General features: G+C 48.2%; 1 protein-coding gene across 11 annotated transcripts in view; it reads left to right on the top strand.

Moving 5' to 3' along the window:
• Positions 1-23805, top strand: part of GRN (granulin precursor) — a 1328618-nt gene that overhangs the window by 776062 nt on the left and 528751 nt on the right. For all 11 annotated transcript variants that reach the window (XM_086923912.1, XM_086923907.1, XM_086923905.1 and 8 more), the window contains one exon: positions 12275-12505. In XM_086923912.1, the coding sequence (XP_086780038.1) occupies positions 12275-12505 (231 nt within the window). The remainder of the gene's footprint in view (positions 1-12274; positions 12506-23805) is intronic.

The raw sequence follows: 23805 nt of genomic DNA, 5'->3' as shown, positions 1-23805 counted from the left end.
ATCGTTTACCTGAGCATAATGCATTTTAAATCACACAAGGCCCTTAAAGCAAAAGGGGTAGATGGTATTTTATGTGTATGATTTTTGCTTCTTGGAGGGTTCCTGTGTATATTGTCTACCTCAGCACAATGCACTTTAAATTACATGAGATGGCTTTTAAGTGGTAAATTGCTATAGATCGAGATTGACTGTGTCTATATTTGAATTCAAATCATTCCATGTGGAAAGTATGTAGGTTCCTCGAGAATGGACAGAGAAGTTGTTGACACTTCTTAGCGTGTGGGAGGGGAGTGGGGTTGGGATATTTGTATTTATAGAAAATGTGCAATGAAAATATATATTTTTTTAAAGCTCATATTTTCTGAATCTGTATATTATTAAAGGAAAGGTTTTGATCAGTACCGAAACCTAGGTTCTCTCGTAAGGGATGTCCATTGATAATGTTTTGAATAGTCCTGCCCTAGCGTGGGGATCCCGGAGCACTTTCCATATAATATCTTAAAAGTAGACGTTCGCCCTTCAGCAAGGCCCACAAAACGCTTGAAGTGTGCATTATACTCCCTATGACCACAGGCTACAGTGGAGAAATTCTTCATATTGTACTTTTTTTTTTTTTTTTAAAAGGGTAAATATACCCATGTATCTATAATTTTGAACCACAATTTGAATGTTTAAACTCCCCAGTTCGAGGCATATGAGCTGCAGAATTCATACTTTTGCATAGATCTCCATCTGGTGTTGGACTCGGATGCTTGCACCTTGTTGTTGGCTTGGAAGAAGTTTTTTTTTAGTCAGGAGATAGGTAACTCCTCCCTTGGACGATCGTGTGCATCGACTCCATCCTTAGATTGTTTTTTTTCCGCCATCAGGTTAGGTTGTAACTTCAGCTCTCCGGTTTGGTACCGTGTTTCCAGACCTCTTCGACCCACAAAACATCACAAATCTACGGTATTGTTTAGTTTGCGTGCCTCGACGAGAACTCAAGAATTGTCCCGTTCCAGTCGTCGCCACGGGGCCTATCAATGCCATTCGGGCGTCTGGCTAATGGAAAGGAATCCATTTAAAAAAATGCCCCCAGTGTGGAGTTAAATTTCCCCACAGCGACCATCACAAGGTCTGTAACCTTTGTGTCTCGCCTGAACACGAAGAAAAACCTTGCCAGGCCTGAACCTCTTTTTGATCCAAGAAAACTATTTGTGATCGCCGAGCTAGACGATCGTCATGGCGCAATGATCAGCACTGGTGCCAGAGTAGATCTTCAATGAAGTCCCCGATGTCCCAGAGGCAGAGGATTCAGAGGAGCTCAATATCTTATCCGAGGCCGATGACGACTACTCCGATGACCACATCACTCCAGGTCAACGAGTGAGTATAACTGACCCTACCCCGCCCAAAAAGAAGGCACTGGTCAAAACTTCGCCTGAAGGCCTTAGTCGAGACCGAAGAACACTTCAAAGCCCCGCCTCCAGGCCCGGCCCCGAAGATAAAAGAAAAGCCTTCCAGCGGCTCGGGACCCAGCAAGCCGCACATTAGTGCCCCTAAAGCACTGTCTGTATCGAAAGCAGGAACATATCTGACTGTCGCTAAAAAGGACTCTACGTCAAGTGCTATGGCACCAAAAAAACAAAATGCCTCTGAACCGAAGACACCTAAAAAACCTTCGGATCCAAAAAAGATTTCGGAATCGACAGCGAAGCCGAAGGTCATAAAAACCCCTTCAAAGGCTCCAGGCAAACCTAAACCACGTCCCGAATCGAAAAAATCTGCGCCGAAAGCACACGTCCACGAGGGGGAACTGTTTTCACCAGATCTCATCGATCCGAAACAGAAAACACTGCATGTGAACCCTAAACAGGACATATTATCAGTACCCCCTCGAACAAAAGAAAATGCGGCACCCCACACATTCCTGACGTGCCTGTGAAGCAAAAAGACTGTGCAACTTCACCATTTAGACCCTCTTCTCTTGTTCTTCCTACTGAGCCTTTCTCTCCTCCAAAGTCTCCTATACTTACTCCATACTTACCATCACCACAGGATGATGACCTAGGGGGTGGGAGTGGAAATAATGTCCCCTTCAATGATCCTGATGACACTCATATACCACAGGACACATGGGATAACTATAGTCATCCTGTAGATCCTTCAGAGCTTCCTGATCCAGAGGCATACCCAACCAGACCATCTCCCCCTGATGACATTGGCTGTAGTCAGCTCATTGATAAGGCTGCCCAATATCATGGCGTACAAATGCATTCAGACCCCACAGAGGAGGACTTTCTGGTAGACACTTTTGCACAGTCACAAATGACAGTACAAACATTACCCATGTTTAAAGGTGTCATTAAACATGCTCCAGACATCTTCAAAGACCCCGTCAGGACTAGGATTCTCAATCCTCGGATTGATTAAAAATATAAACCCGCCCCTAATGATCACACCTACATTAAGGGTCAACTCCCCTTAGATTACCTGGGAGTGACAAATGCTAGGAAGCGGCCCAACTCCCAAACCTCCGGTGATGCCCCACCTCCAGACAAAGAGTCAAAACTGCTAGATGCTTCTGGCAAACAACTTGCCTCCCAAGCAGCTAATTACTGGAGGATAGCTAATGCACAAGCATCACTTTCCAGATATGATGAAGCTCACTAAGACGAGCTTGAGGGCCTACTGCAGCATTTGCCTGACCAATACAAGGCCAAAGCCAATGATTTGATTCAGGAGGGCAAGTTAATAAACGCATCCAATAAATGTGCCCTCGATGCAGCAGACACTGCATCTAGATCAATTAACACTAGTGTCTTACTGCAAAGAAATGCATGGTTGCGCATTTCATGGCTTCAAACAAGAAGTGCAATCTACTATCCTCAATCAGCTGTTCAGTCAGGAACAACTTTTCGGCCCAGCTGGAGACCCAACATTAGAAACAAGGCCTTTCTTCTAGTTGCGCAGTGCTCATAAAACAAGCATTGCGTAAACACACGATACACGAGGCTCCTTTCCTCACTCCTTTTATAGGGGTGCATCCAAAAACATCAGTACAGGTACTGCTTCCTCCTCCTACAAAAGTCCCACACAAACATTCCCTAACAAGTGATATTTCAGAAGTGGGTACAGTGGAAATAACAAAGGGGGAGGCCGTGGTAACAATACTCGCACCTCCCCCACTAACAGTAATTTCCCTTCACTTCCTTGAGACCATTCCACTCCGGTCGAATGGTAACACTCACACCTCCTACCTTTCTGGAATTCCATCACTACAGACAAGTGGGTAAGACAAATTATCCAGTATGGTTACTGCCTGGAACTTCCTTCAACTCCACCAACATACCACCCAAACAGCATCCAATGTCCACAGAACATCTAACGCTCCTCAAACAGGAAGTTCTCTCACTGCTTCAAAAGCATGCAATAGAACCAGTTCCCCATGAGCATCAAGAACAGGAGTTTACTCCCTATATTTTCTAATCCCCCAAAAGGACGGTACTCTCAAACCAATAATGGACCTTAGACCTCTCAACTTCTACATACAGTCCGATCACTTTCATATGATCACTCTTCAACAAGTCCTTCCACTACTTCAACTAGGCGACTTCCTTGCAACATTAGATCTCAAGGACGCCAACTTCCATATTCCCATACACCCTGCTCACAGGAAGTATCTAAGGTTCACAGTGAACGGCCAACATTATCAGTTCAATGTTCTCCCATTCGGGGTAACCACAGCATCCATGGTCTTCACAAAGTGTCTCTCAGTGGTAGCTGCACACTTGTAAAGACAGCAAAACCATGTGTTTCCATACCTAGACTACTGGCTGATAAAAGCCAAGTCACATTCAGTGTACATCACTTACCAAACAATTCTTCTGCTATACCACTTGGAGTTCACAATCAACAACGCAAAGTCACATCTACAGCCCTCCTACATACATCAGTATCTAGGGGCCACCATAGACACTTCGAAAGCTCTAGCATACCCCAATCCAGCCTGGATAGCAAGTATGCAAACCTCATCACAAAATTTCAACCACAACACACTCTTCCCAGCTCGAGTGTTTATGCAGCTCATAGGAATGATGGCTTCTTGCATTATCATAGTACCTCACGCAAGACTTCGGATGCGTCCATTACAAGAATGCTTAGCATGTCGGTGGAATTAGGATCAAGGTCAACTTACAGATCTGGTGTTGGACAGCCGCACACATCGCTCTCTGCAGTGGTGGAATACACAAAACCTTTCCAGAGGGCGGCCGTTCCTAGACCAAATCTACAGATAGTTCTAACAGCGGACACATTACTCACCGGCTGGGGAGCCCATCTCTTAAACCATACAATTCAGGGCAAGTGGACCACCCGACAAACTGCTCCACATCAATCACCTAGAATTTACAGCAATATTTCTAGCGTTAAAGTCATTCCAAGCACATCTTCTCAAAAAAACTGTCCTAGTGCGCACTGACAATATGACAGCAATATATTATATTAAAAAAAGAAGGAACACACTCGTTGCAGCTGTCTCAGCTAGCACAAAGTATATGGAGATGGGCCATTCCACAAAATCTATATCTTCTGCCAGAACCTCTTCTGGGAGTACACAGTCAGATTGCCGATCTGCTCAGTCGTCAGACACAGCAGATCCATGAATGGGAACTTCATCCTCAAGTTCTTCAACCATTTTTCCACCTGTGGGGCCAACCAGAAACAGATCTGTTTGCCACACACGCATCCCAAAATGCCCAACCTTCCCCGCCAGGTTTCCATATCCGTTGTCAAAGGGCAATGCAATATGGGTGAACTGGTCAGGCAGATTTGCGTATGCTTTTCCGCCACTCCCACTCATAGTACGCAAGCTCAAGCAACAGTCTCTCAAAATGATCCTAGTTGCTCCCACATGGGCACGGCAACCATTTTTCACAACACTCCTTAAACTCTCAGTAGTTCCACTCCAAAAATTACAACTCTCCCCAACACTGCTACCACAGAACCATGGAGAGATAAGGCACCCATATCCAGCACAACTGAATCTAGCGATCTGCTCCTGAAATCCTAGAGTTTGGTTACCTTAACCTCCAACAGGACTGTATGAACCTTATCAAAGAAGCCAGACGCCCTACTACTAGAGCAGCCAAAATGGAAACACTTCATCATTTACTGCAATCACAACAAACTTGACCAGCTAGATGCTTCAATTCAGAACATCATTTGCTATTACTGCATCTACAAAGATGTAATCTAGCTTACTCATCCATGAGATTGCATCTGGCTGCCCTTGCCGCCTTACTGCAAAACAGACATTTGTCATTGTTCAGAGTACCTGCTATCAAAGCTTTTATGGAAGGTCTTAAAAGGATAATTCCTCCCACACTGCCACCATCCCCAGTGTGGAATCTAAACATTGTACTTACTAGGCTCATGGGTCCTTCATTTGAACCTTTACACAAATGCGAACTGCAGTTCCTAACATGGAAAGTAGCTTTCCTTGTCGCAATCACCTCTCTCAGAAGAGTGAGTGAGATCCAGGCTGTAACCATAGAAGAACCATTCTTACAAATACATCGTAGCAAGGTGGCCTCGAACCAATCCAAAATTCTTTCCAAAAGTAATCTCTGCTTTTCATCTTAATCAATCTGTAGAGTTACCAGGGTTCTTTCAAAACCGAGCGAGCTCTTCACACACTAGATGTAAATAGAGCTCTACTTTATTACATTGACAGGACTAAACCTTTTAGAAAGACAAACCAACTGTTTGTAGCCTTCTCTCCACCGCATAAAAGAAACCCCATCTCTAAAGCTGGAATTGCCAGATTGATAGTTAAATGCATTCAAATATGCTACCTAAAGGCAAAACACATAATAACAATTCCCCCTATTGCACACAACACGTAAACTAGGGACATCCATGGCATTCTTAGGGAAAATCCCCCTAGACATTTGTGAGGTAGCTACATAGTCTATTACACACACCTTCACCAAAGACTATTGTGTAGATGTGCAGGCAAAGCAACAGGCTTCTGTAGGCCAAGCTGTTCTAAAGACACTTTTCAGAACCACTGCAACAGATACAGGTGACCACCGCTAAGGAAGACACTGCTGTACAGTCTATACAAAAGTATGAATTCTGCAGCTCATATGCCTCGAATGGAAAATGCTACTTACCAGTATGCATCTGTTCTTGGTATGTAGAGCTGCAGAATATCATACACCCACCCACCTCCCGGGACCAGTATCTGTTCCAGTGTTATCTTACTTAGATACATTCACATGGACATCTTTTCTGTTTCTTACAAACTCCATCATTTCGCATCATGGCGAAAAACAATCTAAAGATGGAGTCGATGCCCATGCGCACTATCATCCAAGGGAGGCGCCACCTATCTCGTGACTACAAAGACTTCTTCCAAGACAACAACAAGGTGCAAGCATCCGAGCCCAACACCAGATGACCATCTATGCAAAAGTATGATCTTCTGTTGCTCTACATGCCAAGAAGTGATGCATACTGGTAAGTAGCATTTTCCTTTTGGACCTTCCACGTCCTTTAGAAGTAAATGGCAGAGCCCTGTTAGAGGTCTGAACATTGTCTCGCTCTTCACAGGTAAACAGAGCACTGGTAGAGGACATAGCCTCTCCTCGCTCTTCAAATGTAGATGTCAGAGCACTGGTAGAGGGCTAACCCACTCCTCACTCTAAAGGCCTACCTTTAGACCGTTTCTTCTCCCTTGTACCCTTGAGAAACCTCTGGCGTTTTGAAAATCTTCAGGAACATGCTGCCTAGACAGAGAATGGGGCTGTCTGAATTGGTCTTCTTTCTAACACAGGCAAGTCACTTGGTAAAGAAGGCATTTTATTTGACAAAATACCACAATTTTCTGTCGGGAAAAAAGCAGAAACTGCAAGGGAGAGATGAAAAACATCAAATGAAGATGTAGCAAAAAATCTATGTGAATTGTGAAGGGAAAGGCCTAGTGGAGTTCTTCAAGATCCTGTCACCAGGAGCCGTAAAAATAACTAAGTCAACTGCCACTTGTTGATGGGATACTGGTGGTCTCTGGACACTAAAAGGCACATAAGCAGTTTTGAAAACCACATAACTGCCTCCTTTGGGATACTCTGTTATGCTATCCTTCATCTTCTTTTACAAAAAGGGTTTGTGAATGAATTTAAACTTTTTTTCACGTTTTTCTCCAAAATTAGACATATGGGTATTTTTGCCCTTTTTTGTAAGTACAATCTCGAATTTTTTCACTGTAGTCTGTGGTTGTAAGCTGAATACTGTGTACATACTGTAGTGTTTTGCAGGCCTTCTTGAAGAAGGACGAATGTCTACACTTAAGACAATATGATATTGAAAGTGATCCAGGATACCCGCAAATAGGTGAAACTATTTAAAAGCAGATGACTATAATGGACTTCCCCTTACAAGAGAACTGGAGTTACAGGTAAACTAATCCTTTTTCACTTCACTGGTGAAAGAGGGAAGAGCACCCATGAATTGGGGTCCAACGGGGCCTAGACCAGGTCATATTTGGAACTGTTTCCAGTATCCAAAATTTTGGTTGTGTCTCCATTCAGTTTAATGAAGTTAGCCACCGTCCAGTTCTGTACAGACAGCATGCATTCTCAAAGAAGAGTAGCTGAGTTTGCAGAGAACCTGATGAGAATTTGTGTACTCTGCATAGGATAGCACCTAAAAATTATACGTTTTAATCAGTTGGCCTAGTGGCTGAAGAAGTATGTTAAAAGAATTGGTGAAGGAGCCAGTTTTATGTGGGCTAAATATTCTTTGTGGGATTTCTTTGAGCAGAGGTGTTGCAGAGAAATGGGTGAAGAGCTGTCCAAAAGACCTAACACATTAATAAGTTGTGTGCCAAGACTGAATTCCTTGAGACGGTTGACAAGTATGGAATGGTCAACCATGTCATATGCCATGGATAAACCGAACTACAGTAGTCCAGGGGGTAACCTTGATACCACGTAGTGCCCAGAAAATTGAGGGCTACTCTCGGGAGGTCTCAGTCCTGTGGGCAGCTTGAAGTCTCAATTGTCTGGTATAAAAAGCAAGTAACCTACCATTCACTGACCTTCCACTTAACCAACAAGCAAAAACGGACATGATGGAGAGAGGCCTGATGCGTTTTTTTTGTTTAATAAATACATGTATGGCATGTCAGAGATGGGTAGATAGTGCTAAGGCCAATAATGTCAGAAAGCCAGGAGGATAAGGGTCATAAGTAGAAGTGGATTTAAGAGAACTGAAATGACTTCATCCTGAGAAATGGGATACAAAGGTGAGCTGACCTCTATCAACAAGCACTCTACTAATTTAAAGGGCTGAATTCCTGGAGATTTTGTGGAGCTACATATGAGATTTAAAGAACTGGTTGGGCTAACTCACCTAACTTATCGGGCTTCTCTGGTTTCAGAGAAAGAAACAGTAGATCGGATGGCAGGCTGGTACATCTGGCATGACCGTTCCAGCCTGCTAATCAAGACCATTTATATAGAACACACACATGTGCAGTCCACTGGACTCTGTTACTAATTAATGTACATAGTGTAAAGCCATACAGGTTTGTCATATGTCACAGGCAGCCTCTGTGTGCCTGTCCAAGGTATATTATGGCAAAGTATCCCATTGACGGGCAGCTGCACACTCATTTACAGTGGGTGAGCTAGATGACCACCCCCTCTGTGCCTCCAACTCCTTGTAACCAAGTGCCTATAGGAATACAGCTAGGAAGCCTGTGGCCCTGACCAAAGATTAGTTCTACCACTGCCAGTCTTATACACCCTAGATAGAGGGAACAGTAATCGCTAAACTAAATTGTAATAAATATTCATTATGAAACTGGAGTACCCTCAGTGGATTGCATGAATGTTGCGCTCATTATTGGAAAGAAAAAGACTGTTCAGAAGATGTACAATTTATGGCACGATGGCATTGCTTTACCAAACCGTGCATAGGGGTTCATAATATGTGATCTATTATGCTCCTTGGCGCGGACCTGCCTACGACATGTGTTCTGTACTTTCATTCACCAAACCAAATAGTCCTGCATAAGATTTCAGAAGATGAAAATGTAGGAGAGTAGGGTCTGCAATCCTATGATCACCCCAGATTTTTGCTTTTTGCTTCACTGGTTTACGACTTCTCTGGCTGTGGGCCTGCTAATCAGACCCACAGCCTTGCTATTCTCTCACTAAATTGACACGTGTACCTTAGGTGCATTTACCAATTGGTACTGGGCCACCTTATCAGACCCTGTAACTCAGGGCATAGGTGTACCCAGGGCCTACCAGGGGCTGCAGCATGTATTATGCCACCCCTGGCTGGCCATCTAAATCTTACACAACTAGCTGCACGACAGCTGGGGCAAGGTGGTGTAATCACCCTTTGCTTTAGATATAGTATACCTATATCTAACCCTAAAATGGACACATAGATTCCGATCAGTTCACTCCTATGGCAGGCCTTGACAATCCTGAAGGCAGAGTGCTCGGAATCATGTGAGATGGTGCTCTGGCATGAGCTGAGCCCGTTTGCGGAACCAAGTCCTAATAGCTGTTCCATGATAACGCGTACCATATACCCTTAAGTGCATTATAATCCTCGCGGTTATATGCTAACTCTGGTATCGCTTTATCAAAACATGTCGAGTAAGGTGTCATACGAATTGGAATACTAACCCCTCGCCAATTCTGGCGACGGGGTTAGCATTCCACCCTTCTAGAGGGACATGACATGTATGTAACTGTGAACCCCGGTTAAAGTTAACTCAAGCCTCAAGTCTGACCTCCTGCTGCTGGGAGTCCTTCCAGCAAGGGAGGCTTGGACAAAGGGTTTCATGTCAGGGGCGGTGCTAGCACCATCCCAGACAGGGTTTTGTGTATCCTGGGTAGGCAGGGCTTTAGAGGAAGGTGACTGCAAGTGGCACCCCGGTGCTCACTCTGCATAGGCCGGCTAGAACCAGTTCCAGGGGCACACCAGCCCCTGAGCTGGGGAAAGTCCGGCATGGGAGAGGGGTGTAACCACCCCCCTTCCTGGTCCCACCCATGGGCAGGACCTAGTCGCGTGCCAGCCCCTTTTCCTAGTATAAAGATAGGAGCGGGCCCCCTTCCAAATTAGATCATCTTTGAATCCTGAAACGACTTTCTACGAAAGGAACTCAAGACTTCTTCCTAAGATTTTTCCTTTGTGACTAAGGAGTAGTCACCCTGCACCCGCAGGCACCATCTAAGAACACTGCGGTTTGCTGCACGTCCTTCCTCCGGAATCCGACCGACCAGCACGACGAGACCCGGCTTCCCTGGCACCTCTGACCTCTACCTACATCATCAGCCCAGCTGAGATCCGTGGGTGTTACGAGACCTCGAGGGACCGGCCATCTTCAGAACTGCACGACGCTTATCCAGCACGACCGCCGAGGGATCCTTGAGTGAGTGCTTTGGGGTTCGAGAAGCCCTAACCCTGAGCAGCTCCAGCACCGAAGACCAGCCCCCCAGCATCCACCAGATCTGCGTGGGGCCCTTTTGCTCTTTGCTGCTCACCGCGTTGTCCGGCTACTTGCCTGCTGGCTTGTGGCCCTCTTGACAACGCACCACGACGACAACACCGCTGGTCTGGTTGCTCCAGACTGGCCCTTGCTCCCCTCCAACAGTGGAGCACCCTGGACCCTCCTGGTCCGCTCCAGACGCCATTTTAAGTCCACCGCGTGGGCTTGCATTTGCCAAGACTTGTTGCCCCAATCCTGGGTCCAGCGACGTCGACAGCATATACCTTCGTGGGACAGCTCGCACCTCCATCCTGGTCGCCGACAACGCCTCCTGGTCCGTGAGACTGCAGAGCCCAGCGTCGCCCACTCACCTGGTCGAGGTGACTCCATCCGGTGCCATCCTGGTGCCCATCTGATCACTGGCTAGTGATTCAGGACTTGGTCCCCTCTGCTTACAGGTATCCTCCATCATTGATCCAGGCTTGGATCCCTCCGAATCTCTTCACTGGTCGCCTGCAAGCAACTTCTTCTTTCAGGCTCCATAGACTGCAACGAGGATTCCCGACGTCTTTCCAGACCTATGCAGCCGCAGCCCCTGGGCTAGGTAACCTCAGCATTTCGGTGCTCCAGCATAGCCTCACTATCCAAGGGTCCAGATCCTTTTTCGTTTCAGCTCTACCTAGTCGGATTTGTCCGATAACACTAACTTTACGAAATCTAGCAACCATAGACTTTGTCCCGCATTCCGCCTGAGAGTGCACACTCTGCACCCGATCCCCCTAGGCCTCCTGTTAGTAATCTGAAGGTTCAGTAGTCAAGTCCTAGCGATCCTAAAGTCTATTAGAGTAGTACTTATCTGCTAGTAATTTCGCATTCCACTTTTAGAGTATATGGTTTTTCTTGCCCCTCGGGCAGTTGTGTAAATTGTGCAACTTGAAGTATTTTCGTAAGAGATTTGTATTGTGCTTAGCACCCTGTCCTCATAAAGAGTCCAGGGTTGTTTTGTTCTAAATAAATATCCTTTTATTTTTTATAACCACTTGTGTGGTGTCCTTTCACTTGGTGTTCAAGGGGTATATGTGATGGTATAACAGCTGGCTTAACACGCCCTCTAGAGTTTAGCCTAAAGACTGCTCTTGTCCATGCTACTAGGATAGCTGGTCTACGGTTGACTTACAACCAGTCATCAATAAGGGTTATTTGGACTGATACATAGTGATCACTAGAATAGTGAGCACTGCATATCAGGCCAACTTCTCACAGAAAATAAAAAAATATCCAGAAGAGCATAAACAACCTTGTCTGTGAATCCATTGCATTTTGTTAAGCAATCACCCGCTCTTGATTTAAGCCCCATTCCCAGATATTTAATTCCATTATAATATAGTTTTTCTGTTGAGTTCAGAGAGGTATTTAACTGTGGACAAAGCCTACTTTTTTGAGCTTTCGCTGAATGAATTTCTTTAGGTGCGATAGATTACTCATTCTTCCAGCGCATTTTTTCTTTGGCTTTTAGATGGATTGAAGATACCATGTCTGACAGACGTCTTAGATCTGTATTTGTATGGTTGTACAGTGTTCTCTGAATCTTGTTCGGATAATTACTTCCAGTTGCACTTTCTTGGCCCCTTTTTGGGACACTTTATCGGCCACTGTTAAATTCATCACTGCTATACTGTGCATTTTATTTTCTGCTAGTTCCCAGGTATAAAGCAGGCTGTTTTTAAAAAATAAAAATAAATGTTTTTCATCTCACGCTAGACTTTATCATCCTGCTTTCAGGCTGTGTGCTGCAGTGACCACATCCACTGCTGCCCCAGTGGCACCACTTGCGACCCAGAACATGAAACGTGCAAGGGCAGTAATGGGTCAATTCCATGGGTCAGTAAGGTACGCATAAATAAGTCCTCTCCAAGCTCTAATGTGCAGTGCAATGCAACAGCCCGTTGCGACGATGGTGAAACGTGCTGCAAGGATTCATCTGGAAGCTGGGCCTGCTGCCCCCTCCCTCAGGTGAGTTACAATCCTCGAGGTACATTTGGAAGAAGCATATAGCATTGTGCAAAGTTACCATTGCAATAAATTGCTATTCTACCATGGAGATGGTAACCAAAAAGGATGTTATGCTGATTAACAGATGTTTGAAGAAGTGCTCATGTTGTGATCCATTTTAACTGTTTTGGAGCCTGTCATGCACACTTTGAGCTATGAATGGCTCATCCACTTTTCATGAGAATACCCATCTGTTTGTGCATTAGCAGCAGCCCAGCTATAGCAAACCTGTTCTTGTATTCACACACTTAATAATGGGCTCTCATTGCATCTGTTAGTTTCCCATATTATTCAGCTCTTCAACTCGCAGTCATTACTTGTTTTAAAAATTGCTTTTCCTATTTCTTCCCCACAGCCTACTCAATATATTAACAATCTTTCTTTGTCCTGCCTTTTTCCTTTCTTTGTTTTCAGTGTAAATCTGTTGAAAAGGTGCAAGTGGCGACTTCTCTGAATTCAAAGCAGAAATACCATATCTCTTCTGTCTGCTCTTATCATAATTTTCATATCCATTTACTGCCCACCCTCTTTTTACCTTCTTTGTCCTTTGACCCTGCTTCAGGGCCGGTCACTCCACATGCTGCGCGACTCCCCTGTGAGTGAGCCCAAGCACCCCCCGCTACTGCCGCTACTGCCACAGGCTCGCCGCTGCTCCCGCAGCTAAGGACTCTGGGTCTTGTAGTCTGTTCGCCTCTCGTGAATTGCCGCTGCGCCTGCAGATGAGGATTCTGGGCTTGCCTTGTTTTGTGCCTTGTTTTGTGCCTGTGTTTTCCTTTAGTGTCCGCCCGTGACTTTTGCCTGCTCCTGCTTTCCCTCCTTAGCCTCCGGGTTTCCCGCCCTCTTCCCCCCGATCACCGCTCCCTGCCGCTGCTCCCCTGCCGGCCTGCCCCTTCTCCTCTGTGCCCCCTTCCCATTCGCCGCCCCGCTCCCGCCTCCCAGCTGCTCCTCCCTCCCACTTCGCCATTTATGGCGGAGTCCATGCGTACGCGCAGCGGGCGCGCCTATTGCGTGCCGAAGGCGCGCCAAAGGCAAGCCAGTTTACGCCCATCCACCCCTGGCCCGTGCCCAGCGCCAGAACCCCTGGTCCTAGACGATGCCAGCCCACCCGACGAACTTAAAACGCCGCCACCCTCCACGCACTCAACGCCGGCCAGAACCCCGCCTGCTACCAAGCCACCCCGAAACGCACCCAAGGACCCTTCACCTGCCAAGCCTGCAAATTCACCTGCCTCCGAACCTACACTGCTCCCACCAAGCCGACCACCAGCAACAAACACCTCAAGTGCATCCTGCTCAACACCCGCTCCGTCCACAGGCACGCTGTCGAACTCTGGAACCTCCTCGACACAACAGCACCGGACGTCGCCTTCCTCACGGAGACGTGGATGAACGCCTCCTCAGCCCCTGACATAGCCATAGCCATCCCAGATGGCTACAAGATCACCTGTAAGGACCGCGTCAACCAAACCGGAGAAGGCATCGCCATCGTCCACAGAAACACCATCCGCATCACGACCAACTCCGACGACACCCTCACCGCCGCCGAGCACCTTCTTCACTTCCAGATACACACCGACCACAAGACCACCCTCGGAGGCACTCATCTACAGACCCCCGGGACCACGCGCCCAATTCAGCGAAGCCATCGCGGACTTCATCAGTCCACACGCCCTCACCTCCTCAGACTACATCCTCCTAGGGCACTTTAACTTCCACCTGGAGAACAACAAGGACTGCAACACCGCCGCCCTGCTGGACAACCTCCACAACCTCGGACTCAAGCAACTGGTGAACGCCGGCCACACGCTTGACCTCATCTTCTCCAGCAAGCACATCTCCTTCAGCCACTCCACCGGACTACACTGGACAGATCACAGCTGCATCCACTTCAACTTCAGAAGAACCACGACCCACCACCACCCGCAACAGGTTCCTCGCAGAAGCTGGAGCAAGATCACCGCCGACCAGCTCACCACCGCCCTCAGCCAGAACCCACCCACCAACACGACCGACTCCAACGAAGCAGCCCGAAACCACACATAGGGGATCACCAACTGCGCCGACGACCTCGCACCACTGAAAAACCCTCTGAGCAGACCCGGCTGCAGGAAAGCCCCGTGGTTCACCAACGACCTCAAAAACTCAAAGAAAGCCTGCCGCACCATCGAGAGAGCCTGGCGCCACGACCAGACAACAGAAAACATGACCGCCCTCAAGAACGCCACCCGCAAACACAACCAGCTGATCCGCACCACCAAAAGGACAACATTCAAAGAACGACTGGACAACAACACCCACAACAGCAAGGAACTCTTCAGCATTGTGAAAGAGCTCTCCAACCCCAGTGCCTGCAACAATGAGATCACACCCTCGCAAGACCTCTGCGACTCACTCGCCTCGTTCTTCCACCGCAAGATCGCAGACATGCACTACAGCTTCGAGAACAGACCACGCACCCAACCACCGAACCAATGCCCCCCACCACCACCCTCTGCACCTGGACCCCGGTCAGCACCAAAGACACCACCCACCTGATGAACACCATTCACTCCGGCTCCCCAACCGAACCCTGCCCACACCACATCTTCAACAAAGCAGACTCCATCATCGCACCTCAACTCCGGAACATCATCAACAGCTCCTTCGCATCCGCCACCTTCCCGGAGAGTTGGAAACATGCCGAGCTGAGCGCCCTCCTGAAGAAACCCACAGCGGACCCCATGGACCTCAAGAACTTCCGCCCCATCTTGCTCCTCCCCTTCCCAGCCAAAGTCATCGAGAAGACCGTCAACAGACCATTCTCCGCCTTCCTCGAGCCCAGCGGATCCCTCGACCCCTCGCAGTCCGGGTTCCGAGCAAACCACAGCACCGAGACCGCCCTCATCGCAGCTATCGACGACATCCGGTCCCTGCTCGACAACGGGGAAACTGCCGCCCTCATCCTCGTAGACCTCTCAGCAGCCTTCGACACCGTATGCCACTGCACCCTGATACAGCACCTCAGCAACACCGGAATCCGAGGAGCGGCCCTGGAGAGTGGATCATCTCGTTCCTCGCCGGAAGAACCCAGAGAGTCCGCCTCCCCCCGTTCCGCGGCCACCGAAATCATCTGCGGCGTTCCGCAGGGATCCTCACTCAGCCCGACCCTCCCAACGTCTACATGAGCCCTCTCGCAGCCATCGCACGCCAACACAACCTCAACATCATCTCCCTACGCCAACGACACCCAGCTGATCCTCTCCCTCACCAACGACCCCGCCACCGCCAGAGCCAGCCTCCAGGAAGGAATGAAAGACCTCGCGGAATGGATGAAGCTCAGCCGTCTGAAACTGAACTCAGACAAGACGGAAATCCTCATCCTGGGACCATCCCCTTCTGCCTGGGACGACTCCTGGTGGCCCCCTGTCCTGGGCACCGCACCCAAGCCAACGGACCATGCACGCAACCTGGGCTTCATCCTGGGCTTCATCCTGGACTCCTCCCTCACGATGACCAAGCAAGTCAACGCCGTCTCGTCTTCCTGCTTCAACTCCCTGCGCATGCTCCGAATGATCTTCCGATGGATCCCCACCGAAACCAGGAAGACGGTCACCCAGGCCCTTGTCACCAGCCGGCTGGACTACGGGAACACCATCTACGCTGGAACCACAGCCAAACTCCAGAAAAGACTCCAGCGCATACAGAAAGCTTCTGCACGACTCATCCTGGACATCCCTCGCCACAGCCACATTTCAGCCCATCTGAAAGACCTGCACTGGCTCCCCGTCAGCAAGTGGATCACGTTCAGACTCCTCACCCACGCACACAAGGCTCTCCACGACATAGGCCCGAAATACCTCAACAGCCGCCTCACATTCTACACACCCACCCGCCAGCCTTGCCCTCGCCTCCTTCCCACGAATTCGCAAATCCACTGCCGTATGAAGATTCTTCTACCTGGCGACCAAGACATGGAACTCCCTCCCCACCCACCTAAGGCTGACCCCGGACAACTCAAGACCTGGCTGTTCGAGCAGTAGCGACTCACCCCCCCCTCCCCCCCCCCCCCCCTTTGAGAGACTCTGTATCCTAATGTTCCAAAATATGCACAGCATCTTTATTTTCTGTTTTTCATTTTCTTATGTTGTCTTATGATGTTCCTTAATTTTTCAGATCCTCACAATTTCAAGTATATTGAAAGTCAAATGTACATCCCACAATCTCGAGCCTTAAGCCAAGCCACAAACACCTCACTAGATCTTGGACTCCGAATACTTAGATACTGCTTCTTTTACTTATATCCTGCACATGTAAACTGCAGCACCTATCTGTCGCTTTTGTTCCCGGGGTCCTGCCTCAAGGCCTCGCTGGTAGGTTGCCAGGAACATACCCTCTGTGAGCCCACTTAGGTTGCATTCTGCACCAGAAACCCTTGGATTCATTTGTAACTCCGCATGCAACGCAAAGCAAACTAACCATTGCCATTGTAAGAAAACAGTCCATCTACTACAAAGATAGGGAGAGGGAGGCAAGACCACCAAAGAGGACGATGGGCCGCAGCGGCCAGATATCTATCCCCCAAGTCCGGCACCTCTCCTCTAAGGTGTGCCTGCTCCAGAAGAGCCAACCTTGACCCCGTAGACTGGCTAGTGGCAGCCTGCTGGCTGCAATCCCCAAAACCTGATGGTCTTCGGGCGCGGGCAGCTGCTCATGGGGCATGGTGTTGCGGCGCAAAGCTTCTGCTAGCCAAGGTAGGACATGCTGCGCATGCCGTGGGCTGCCACACATACACTGTGTCCCCAGTGGTACATGAAATCTGCAAATTTATGGGGAATTTTTCCATGGGTGAGGAAGGTATGAGCAAAAGAGACCTCTCAAAACAGTGATTTGCAATGTGATGCAACAGCCCTCTGACAATTTTTTGTTTACTAGACAGGTGATATCTGCAAAGCAGTTAACATATGTACATATGTATCAGATGAGTTAATGTTGGGTTTGTAGAGATAACTGTGGGTCTAGGCTCCTGGAGGGATGGGAAAGTCAAGCTAGCCATTCTCAATTACTGAAGATTATGGAGCCTCCTTGACATAGATATTGCCATGTTCAGCGTTGCAACTACTAAGCAGCTGGCCAAGGATGTCCTTCTGTCGTGTACGCAAGTTCAATCCTTCAAGGCTGTCTCATACAGTCCCATTCATTAGCTGCCTTTCACTGTTTTTCTGTGAGATGGTTCACTTATTCCTGAGCTCACAAATGGGTAAGATTCCCCTTTCTCCAGTGCTTTCAGAGTCTTCTCCACAGGCCTTTTTCCAGTGAACTCAGTCTGGCAGAGGAGTGATGATGCAGGATCCCACACCTTGGTCTTGTAAGTGTGTCTTTTGGGCTGGTGTACAAGACCTCCTTAGTTTCTTACTTCATAGCTTTAAAAAAAAAACATATTTATATATGAAGCGAAGATATCTCCAGTGGCCATATTGGCGCTAGGAACCCAGCAGATAAAAAAGAAAAAAAAAAGAGAAATGATCCAGTATGAAGCTTAACAAGGGGGTTTCAAAAGTTTGCTCAATGTGACTGCGATGAATCAAAATATACAAGTTAGGCAGTTCCACGATGTGGTGGCCTGGTGTTGGAAGCTGGCTCTGTATATACTACACCAAACAATCCTGTGGAACCCCAAAGGTAGGCAGAGGTAAAGTTAGATAGCACCTCAATCTTTATTTGTGGTAGTGTGGTCGAGCAATAAGGCAGTATCCGAGGACAGTGTTAAGCATTTGTTGTATATACTCGGTCAGCAAATGAATTCACACACTCAAAGACTGAACTTTAGACCAATTGTTTTTGTATAAAAATCTTCTTTTAGTTATGTTATTTTCTAGAACCAAGCCAGCCTGGCACTGGTAAGCAATAAATACTTTACAGTAGTAATGCAGTTTGTAAGCAGTTTGAATTGTAAATGTAGATGCACTTTGTTTTGACTTGCTGTATGGTTGCAGCGAAATGCTATACTTTGTAAATACAGTACATTGACTTGAATGGACTCTTCAGTAAAATACCAGTTAAGTTACTTTTTGAACTACTTTTCTTACTCCGAGTAGTATACCTGGATACTACTCTGGGACATTTCCTGTAAACAGGTAAGTAACATAGTTTTTGTTAAATAGTACAATTTTATAGAATTTCTTTAGGTTTTCAAACTCCACACTTGGAAACTTTTCCAAGAAAAACCATCAATGTTATCCTATGGAGGATAATAGTGTTATCGGTTTTCAGTTAAGTATTTGATAGTGGGATTTGAGATTCTAGGGTAGACTCAGGGGTCCCCCAGGGTCAAGGATGCACTCTAGTTACACACTCAGCGGCACTAGGGCGGTCAGGTGCAGAGTGCTGAGTCCCAATGTTATTCAATGGGGTATAGAGGGCCTCCGGTTGTTGGCAAAGCTCCTGGACTTTAGCTCAGGGTAAATGGGATAACAAAGTATCACCAAAGGTAAAAACTCAGCGGCACTAGGGCGGCCCGGTGCAGGGTGCTGTTTCGACATTGGGCTCCCTGTTTGCAAGTGCGAAGGCCCTGCAGGCTTGGGGACTAAGGTCTTCTTGGTGTGACCATCACTGCCAGAGGTAAGGTGGGAAGTTAGGCATTGGTTAGGCACCGTTGGTTTGGCAACCCAAGGCCTTGGGGCGTCTGGTCTAGGGGTGCCTTTTTGGGTCGGATCTTCTCACCAGCTCCTGGTTGTGGGTACCTTCTGGCTTTAGGCTGCAGGCGTCGGCTGGAGGCTTTAGGCAGGTCAGGTGTCGCAGGATCTCGGGTAATGATCGCTGAGGGGACCTCCTCGTGGTATTTGCCCACTCGGGCTGAGGACTGCAGGTGCAGAGTGGTGCAGATTTGCAGTGTCCGGCCGGAGCCAGAGTTTGATATGAACATATCCGGTGTTCAAGGGAGACAAAGTCTTTGTGGTTTAAGGCAGGCAGGTCCTCCGAAGTTTTCGAGGTTGATGGCTTCAGGACACACTGGAATTTCACAGGAGCAGGTTCGAGGTGGTGACAGGTCGGTAGGGCTGGGGCCAAGTCAGTGGGCGTCTTCCTCTTGTTACCTTCGGCACAGCTGTTTGATCCTTCTTTTCTTGTTGCAGGCTCTTTTCAGTTTTCTTGATTCAGGGCTGCTCCCTAAATACTGTATTTAGGGGACGTTTTAGGGGTCTCGACATCAGTAGCCAATGGGCTACTGACCTTCGGGTGAATACACCCTTGGTGTGCTCACCACATGTGGGGGAGTGAACACAATCCTTTATCCTAATTGGAGAGTGCCTGCCAACTGCAAGATGGCGGGCACTGAAGAGTGGGCTTCACCTTGCATCCCCCACCTGAAGGGTGGAGTTGGCAGAGGTGGGCACACCTTCTGGTCTGGCTAGTTTTCCCTGCCTGTCTTTTCTCTGAAAAGGAGGGGAGACAGGAAGGGGAGGCTGGGGCAGGAGAGGCTAGGGGTCGCATTACAAAGGCTGCTAGGCTTTTCAAACTCCCCTGCCTCAGATGGCTCTTCCTGGCCTGGGGGAGGTGTGAACACCTCCGCCCAGGCAAGGCTTTTTTTCTGGGCTCAAGGAGCGAAAGCTCCCACCATAGTGGTCCAAAAACATGTCTTGTGGTGGCAGGCTGGTGTGCACCAGTCATGGAACCCACCTGAGGCTGATCGTTTTTCATTAAATCCCACACTGGCATCAGTGTGGGTTTAATGTGCTGAGAAGTTTGATGCCAAACTTCAGTTTTAAGTGTAGCCATTATGGTGCTATGGAGTCCGTAATGACAAGCTCCCAGCATCATATACTCCTAATGGCAGCACTGCACTTACAATGGCTAAGAATGGACTTAGACACTGTAGAGGTAGAGGGCTCATGCTCCCTTACCCTCACCACTGGTATAGGGCACCCAGCTAGAGGGGTAACTGATCTATGCCAGGGCAGTGGGTGGGGGGTTTAGTACAACAGAAACCCACTTTCCTACACCTAGGAGTTTAAAAACCTGCCACCCGTTGAAGCCTGGTGTCAACAGGGTACTTGCCCATGGGTAATATATTGAGCTTTAAATTGAATTGCCTGACTGATGCCCATCCAGTGTAGAACCTTTCATGCCTCTGAGAAGTTGTTGAATTTACTCAAACCGACTGCCAGCCATTCAGCCACACATTAAAGACTCAATTGCAGTTTGTTTTCTAGAACTTTATTTTCATTTCTGCAAATAAGTACGATTCAGCACTTGAGAAAATTAGCCTTAAGCGCAGGCAATGTACACAAGCTTAATTTATTTTACATTTCAAGTGCATTTTGGGCATGGCAGAATTCAAACTGGGGTCTTCACAAAGACGGTATATATGCAAAATCCCAAATACATGGAAGGTTAAAATCTTTAACTGCCAATTAGCATCCAGAGTGTAGTAGACTCCCGTTACATGTTTTCTTATAATAACCATATACATAAAGACAATCAATGTAGGAACAAAGAGCATCATCAATTGTCGTGTGCACCCTGGACATGATGGTCCTTACACCTCAACATATAGAGGTTCCTATGTGTCCTCCACCCTATGACTCACAGCTCCATCCAAGAACACCTCGCTCTCTGTGCTATGCATCAAATACTCTTGATATGGACCCCATATATCTCTTGGGCGAATCCCGGGATGGCAAGAGATCGTAAGTATCAAAGTATGTATTGCAATATGCCATATCAGTGTGTCATTCCACCTTAGTAGGGAGCAGCCCCTTCATTCACCGCATACCAAATCTGCGTCGCGCCAGCGAGAGGCCCAGTGCGACCAAAACTTCGATGCACACACGGAACATAGAGACTAAACTTTAGGCGTGCCACCAGAAGCACTCACTCCAAGTCCTCTCCAATGCTCACAGAGGACCTGAAATACAGTTTTCCAAAAGTGCTGTATGCCAGACCAGTACCCCGCCACATATGCAAAACCAGAGTCTTCTGCGCCACAGCTTGAACATCTAGAGTCTTCTGTAAGACCATTTTGAAATACTCGGTCTGGGGTATAATATACCCATTTAAGATATTTAAAATGTACTAGTTGGTGGTGGCCATTCAGTGAAGTTGTACTCACCCCCAGAACAGTAAGCCCACTTGTTAGTGATCTCTGTCCAGGTCTATTTGCCAATCACAAGCTTTAGGGACACTAGGCTGCATGGTCTCTTGAGATGTTGCATATAACTTCACTACTATCCGCTGGGGTGTCGTAGCAGCAGATAAGAGCTGGCACCTCCGGAAGCTCTGCCAAGTTGTCTCTGAATAGTGCTCTCATCGCATAACATGCCCGGTAATAGTGAAATCTCGCATGGACGTTTGGTGCCTCAACCTGTTCACTCTCCCCCACCAAATTGCGGAGTGCCTGGTATATGAAAAAGTCACCTATAGTATGTATTCAGTCCATGCAAAGTCGCTGCAGCTGCCCTTTCCTACCCAAGTGGGAAACAAACACACCATTCCAAAGGGGAGAGTTGGGAGTACAGCAGTGTCACACCTTGCACATCAGCCGATCTTTTCAGAAGGTACAGCGTAGTGCCCACCAGGTCTGTGACATGAAAGTGACACACAGGCTTAGTAAGTAAAAATTGGTGCAATGACAGCAGGAATGCTCTGTCATGGTACAGACAGAGATGCAGTAAATCGGGTGGTCCATGTACCCAATAATAGGCATACATACACTGTTCAGCCCTGTAATATGTCTTGATCTGGTGCATCCGGCCATCCCCAGAGTATGGGAGAGTATGTGTGTGTCCCGTTGTATGCGAGGCTGTTTACCAGCCCTTTCAAGTCGCACCCTCAAGGAGCGTAATGTCTGAAACTTCTTTCCTGGCAGCAGGATCGGGATATTGGCAAACAAGGATAAAAAGTGGGGAAGTAAAACCATGTTCAAGGCATATGAGCTGCAAAATACATACTTAGATCGCCATCTGGTGTTGGGCTCGGATGTTTGCAGTTTGTTGTTGGACACAAGATAGGCGACTACTCCTTTGGACGATAGTGCGCACGGGCATCAACTCCATCCTCGTTCACAGCGGCTCGTTGTGGATCAGCACCACAGAGTAGCGCACTAGCCTAACATCGGGCTTGTCTTCTGCGCGGGAATTTGCGCCGGTGACGCCGGTATAGTCGCTGTACCCCTGGGTTCTCTGCTTGTCTCCCTAGGTGTTGGCTGCACGCGGACCTTCTTTCACACCAGTAGCAGGGAAATGCTGGGTCACATTCGCGCCTTCCGCCGCGCACCCCCTGATGGCGTGCGGCGGCGTCTCCGACTCAGCGCTCCACTCACCGACCCCCTTCCAGCTGCACCACTCTCCTCTCCTGCTCCGCTTCAGCGCTGAGCTTTCTCGTCCACCGCTGATGTACGGTCCCAAGCAGCCTTAAGCGATCAGGGCAGCGGCAGCGCCAGTCACGGGTTCGCTGTCCGTGCGTTCCGCCGCCGCCCTTTTGTCGGCCCTGGAACGCATCCCCTCCGCAGTAGTAATGCCGCTCATAGCGAGCGTCCTGTACACCTTCCTCGCTGGCGCTTCGGCTCCGTTGTCGGTGGGGTGGTTCCAGCGCAGGCAGGCAGGTGTTCGGGGGTGATACCGCTCATTTGCGCCCTCCGTCTTCGCAATCTGCCGCTGCCATTTTGGACAGTCTCCTACCTTCACCAGGGCATTCGCCGATTTTTCCTTTCACGTCCTTCCCCACTTAGCGGAGATTGCCACGTCACAGCTTTCCGACGTCCATGGGTCTGTTTATCGCGCCTGTTGGGGCGAGTTTGGGGTTGCAGGGAACGCTTTCCCCGCACCCGTCCGGCGGAGCTGACTCAGATGCCAGCCATTCCGCAGTGCGCCCTCTAGCGCCCCCTGGTTCGGATGTGACTTGCTACGGTTCGGTACCGTGTTCCAAACCTCTTTCGACGTGCAACCTATCTCACTCGACTGAATTTTGTTTGCGTGCCTTTCGACGCGCACACTCCCAAACCCTCAATTCCGGTTGTCGACTATGGGCTGCTGGGCCTATCTAAGCCATTTGGGCCTATGGCTAATGGAAAGGACTCCATTTAAAAAATGCTCCCTGTGGGTAGCTAAATTTCCACACAATGACCATCACAAAGTCTGCAACCTTTGTCTATCACCAGAGCACAAAGAAAAGGATTACCAAGCCTGTGTCTCTTTTCGATCCAAGAAAACCATCCGTAATTGCTGGGTTTGACGACACGTTATGGCGCAACAAGCTGCACTGGTGCCAGAAGACATTTTAGATGAAGG

This window comes from Lissotriton vulgaris, chromosome 5 (assembly GCF_964263255.1).
Source record: "Lissotriton vulgaris chromosome 5, aLisVul1.2, whole genome shotgun sequence".
NCBI lineage: Eukaryota > Metazoa > Chordata > Amphibia > Caudata > Salamandridae > Lissotriton > Lissotriton vulgaris.
This window is presented reverse-complemented; position numbering and strand designations above follow the sequence as displayed.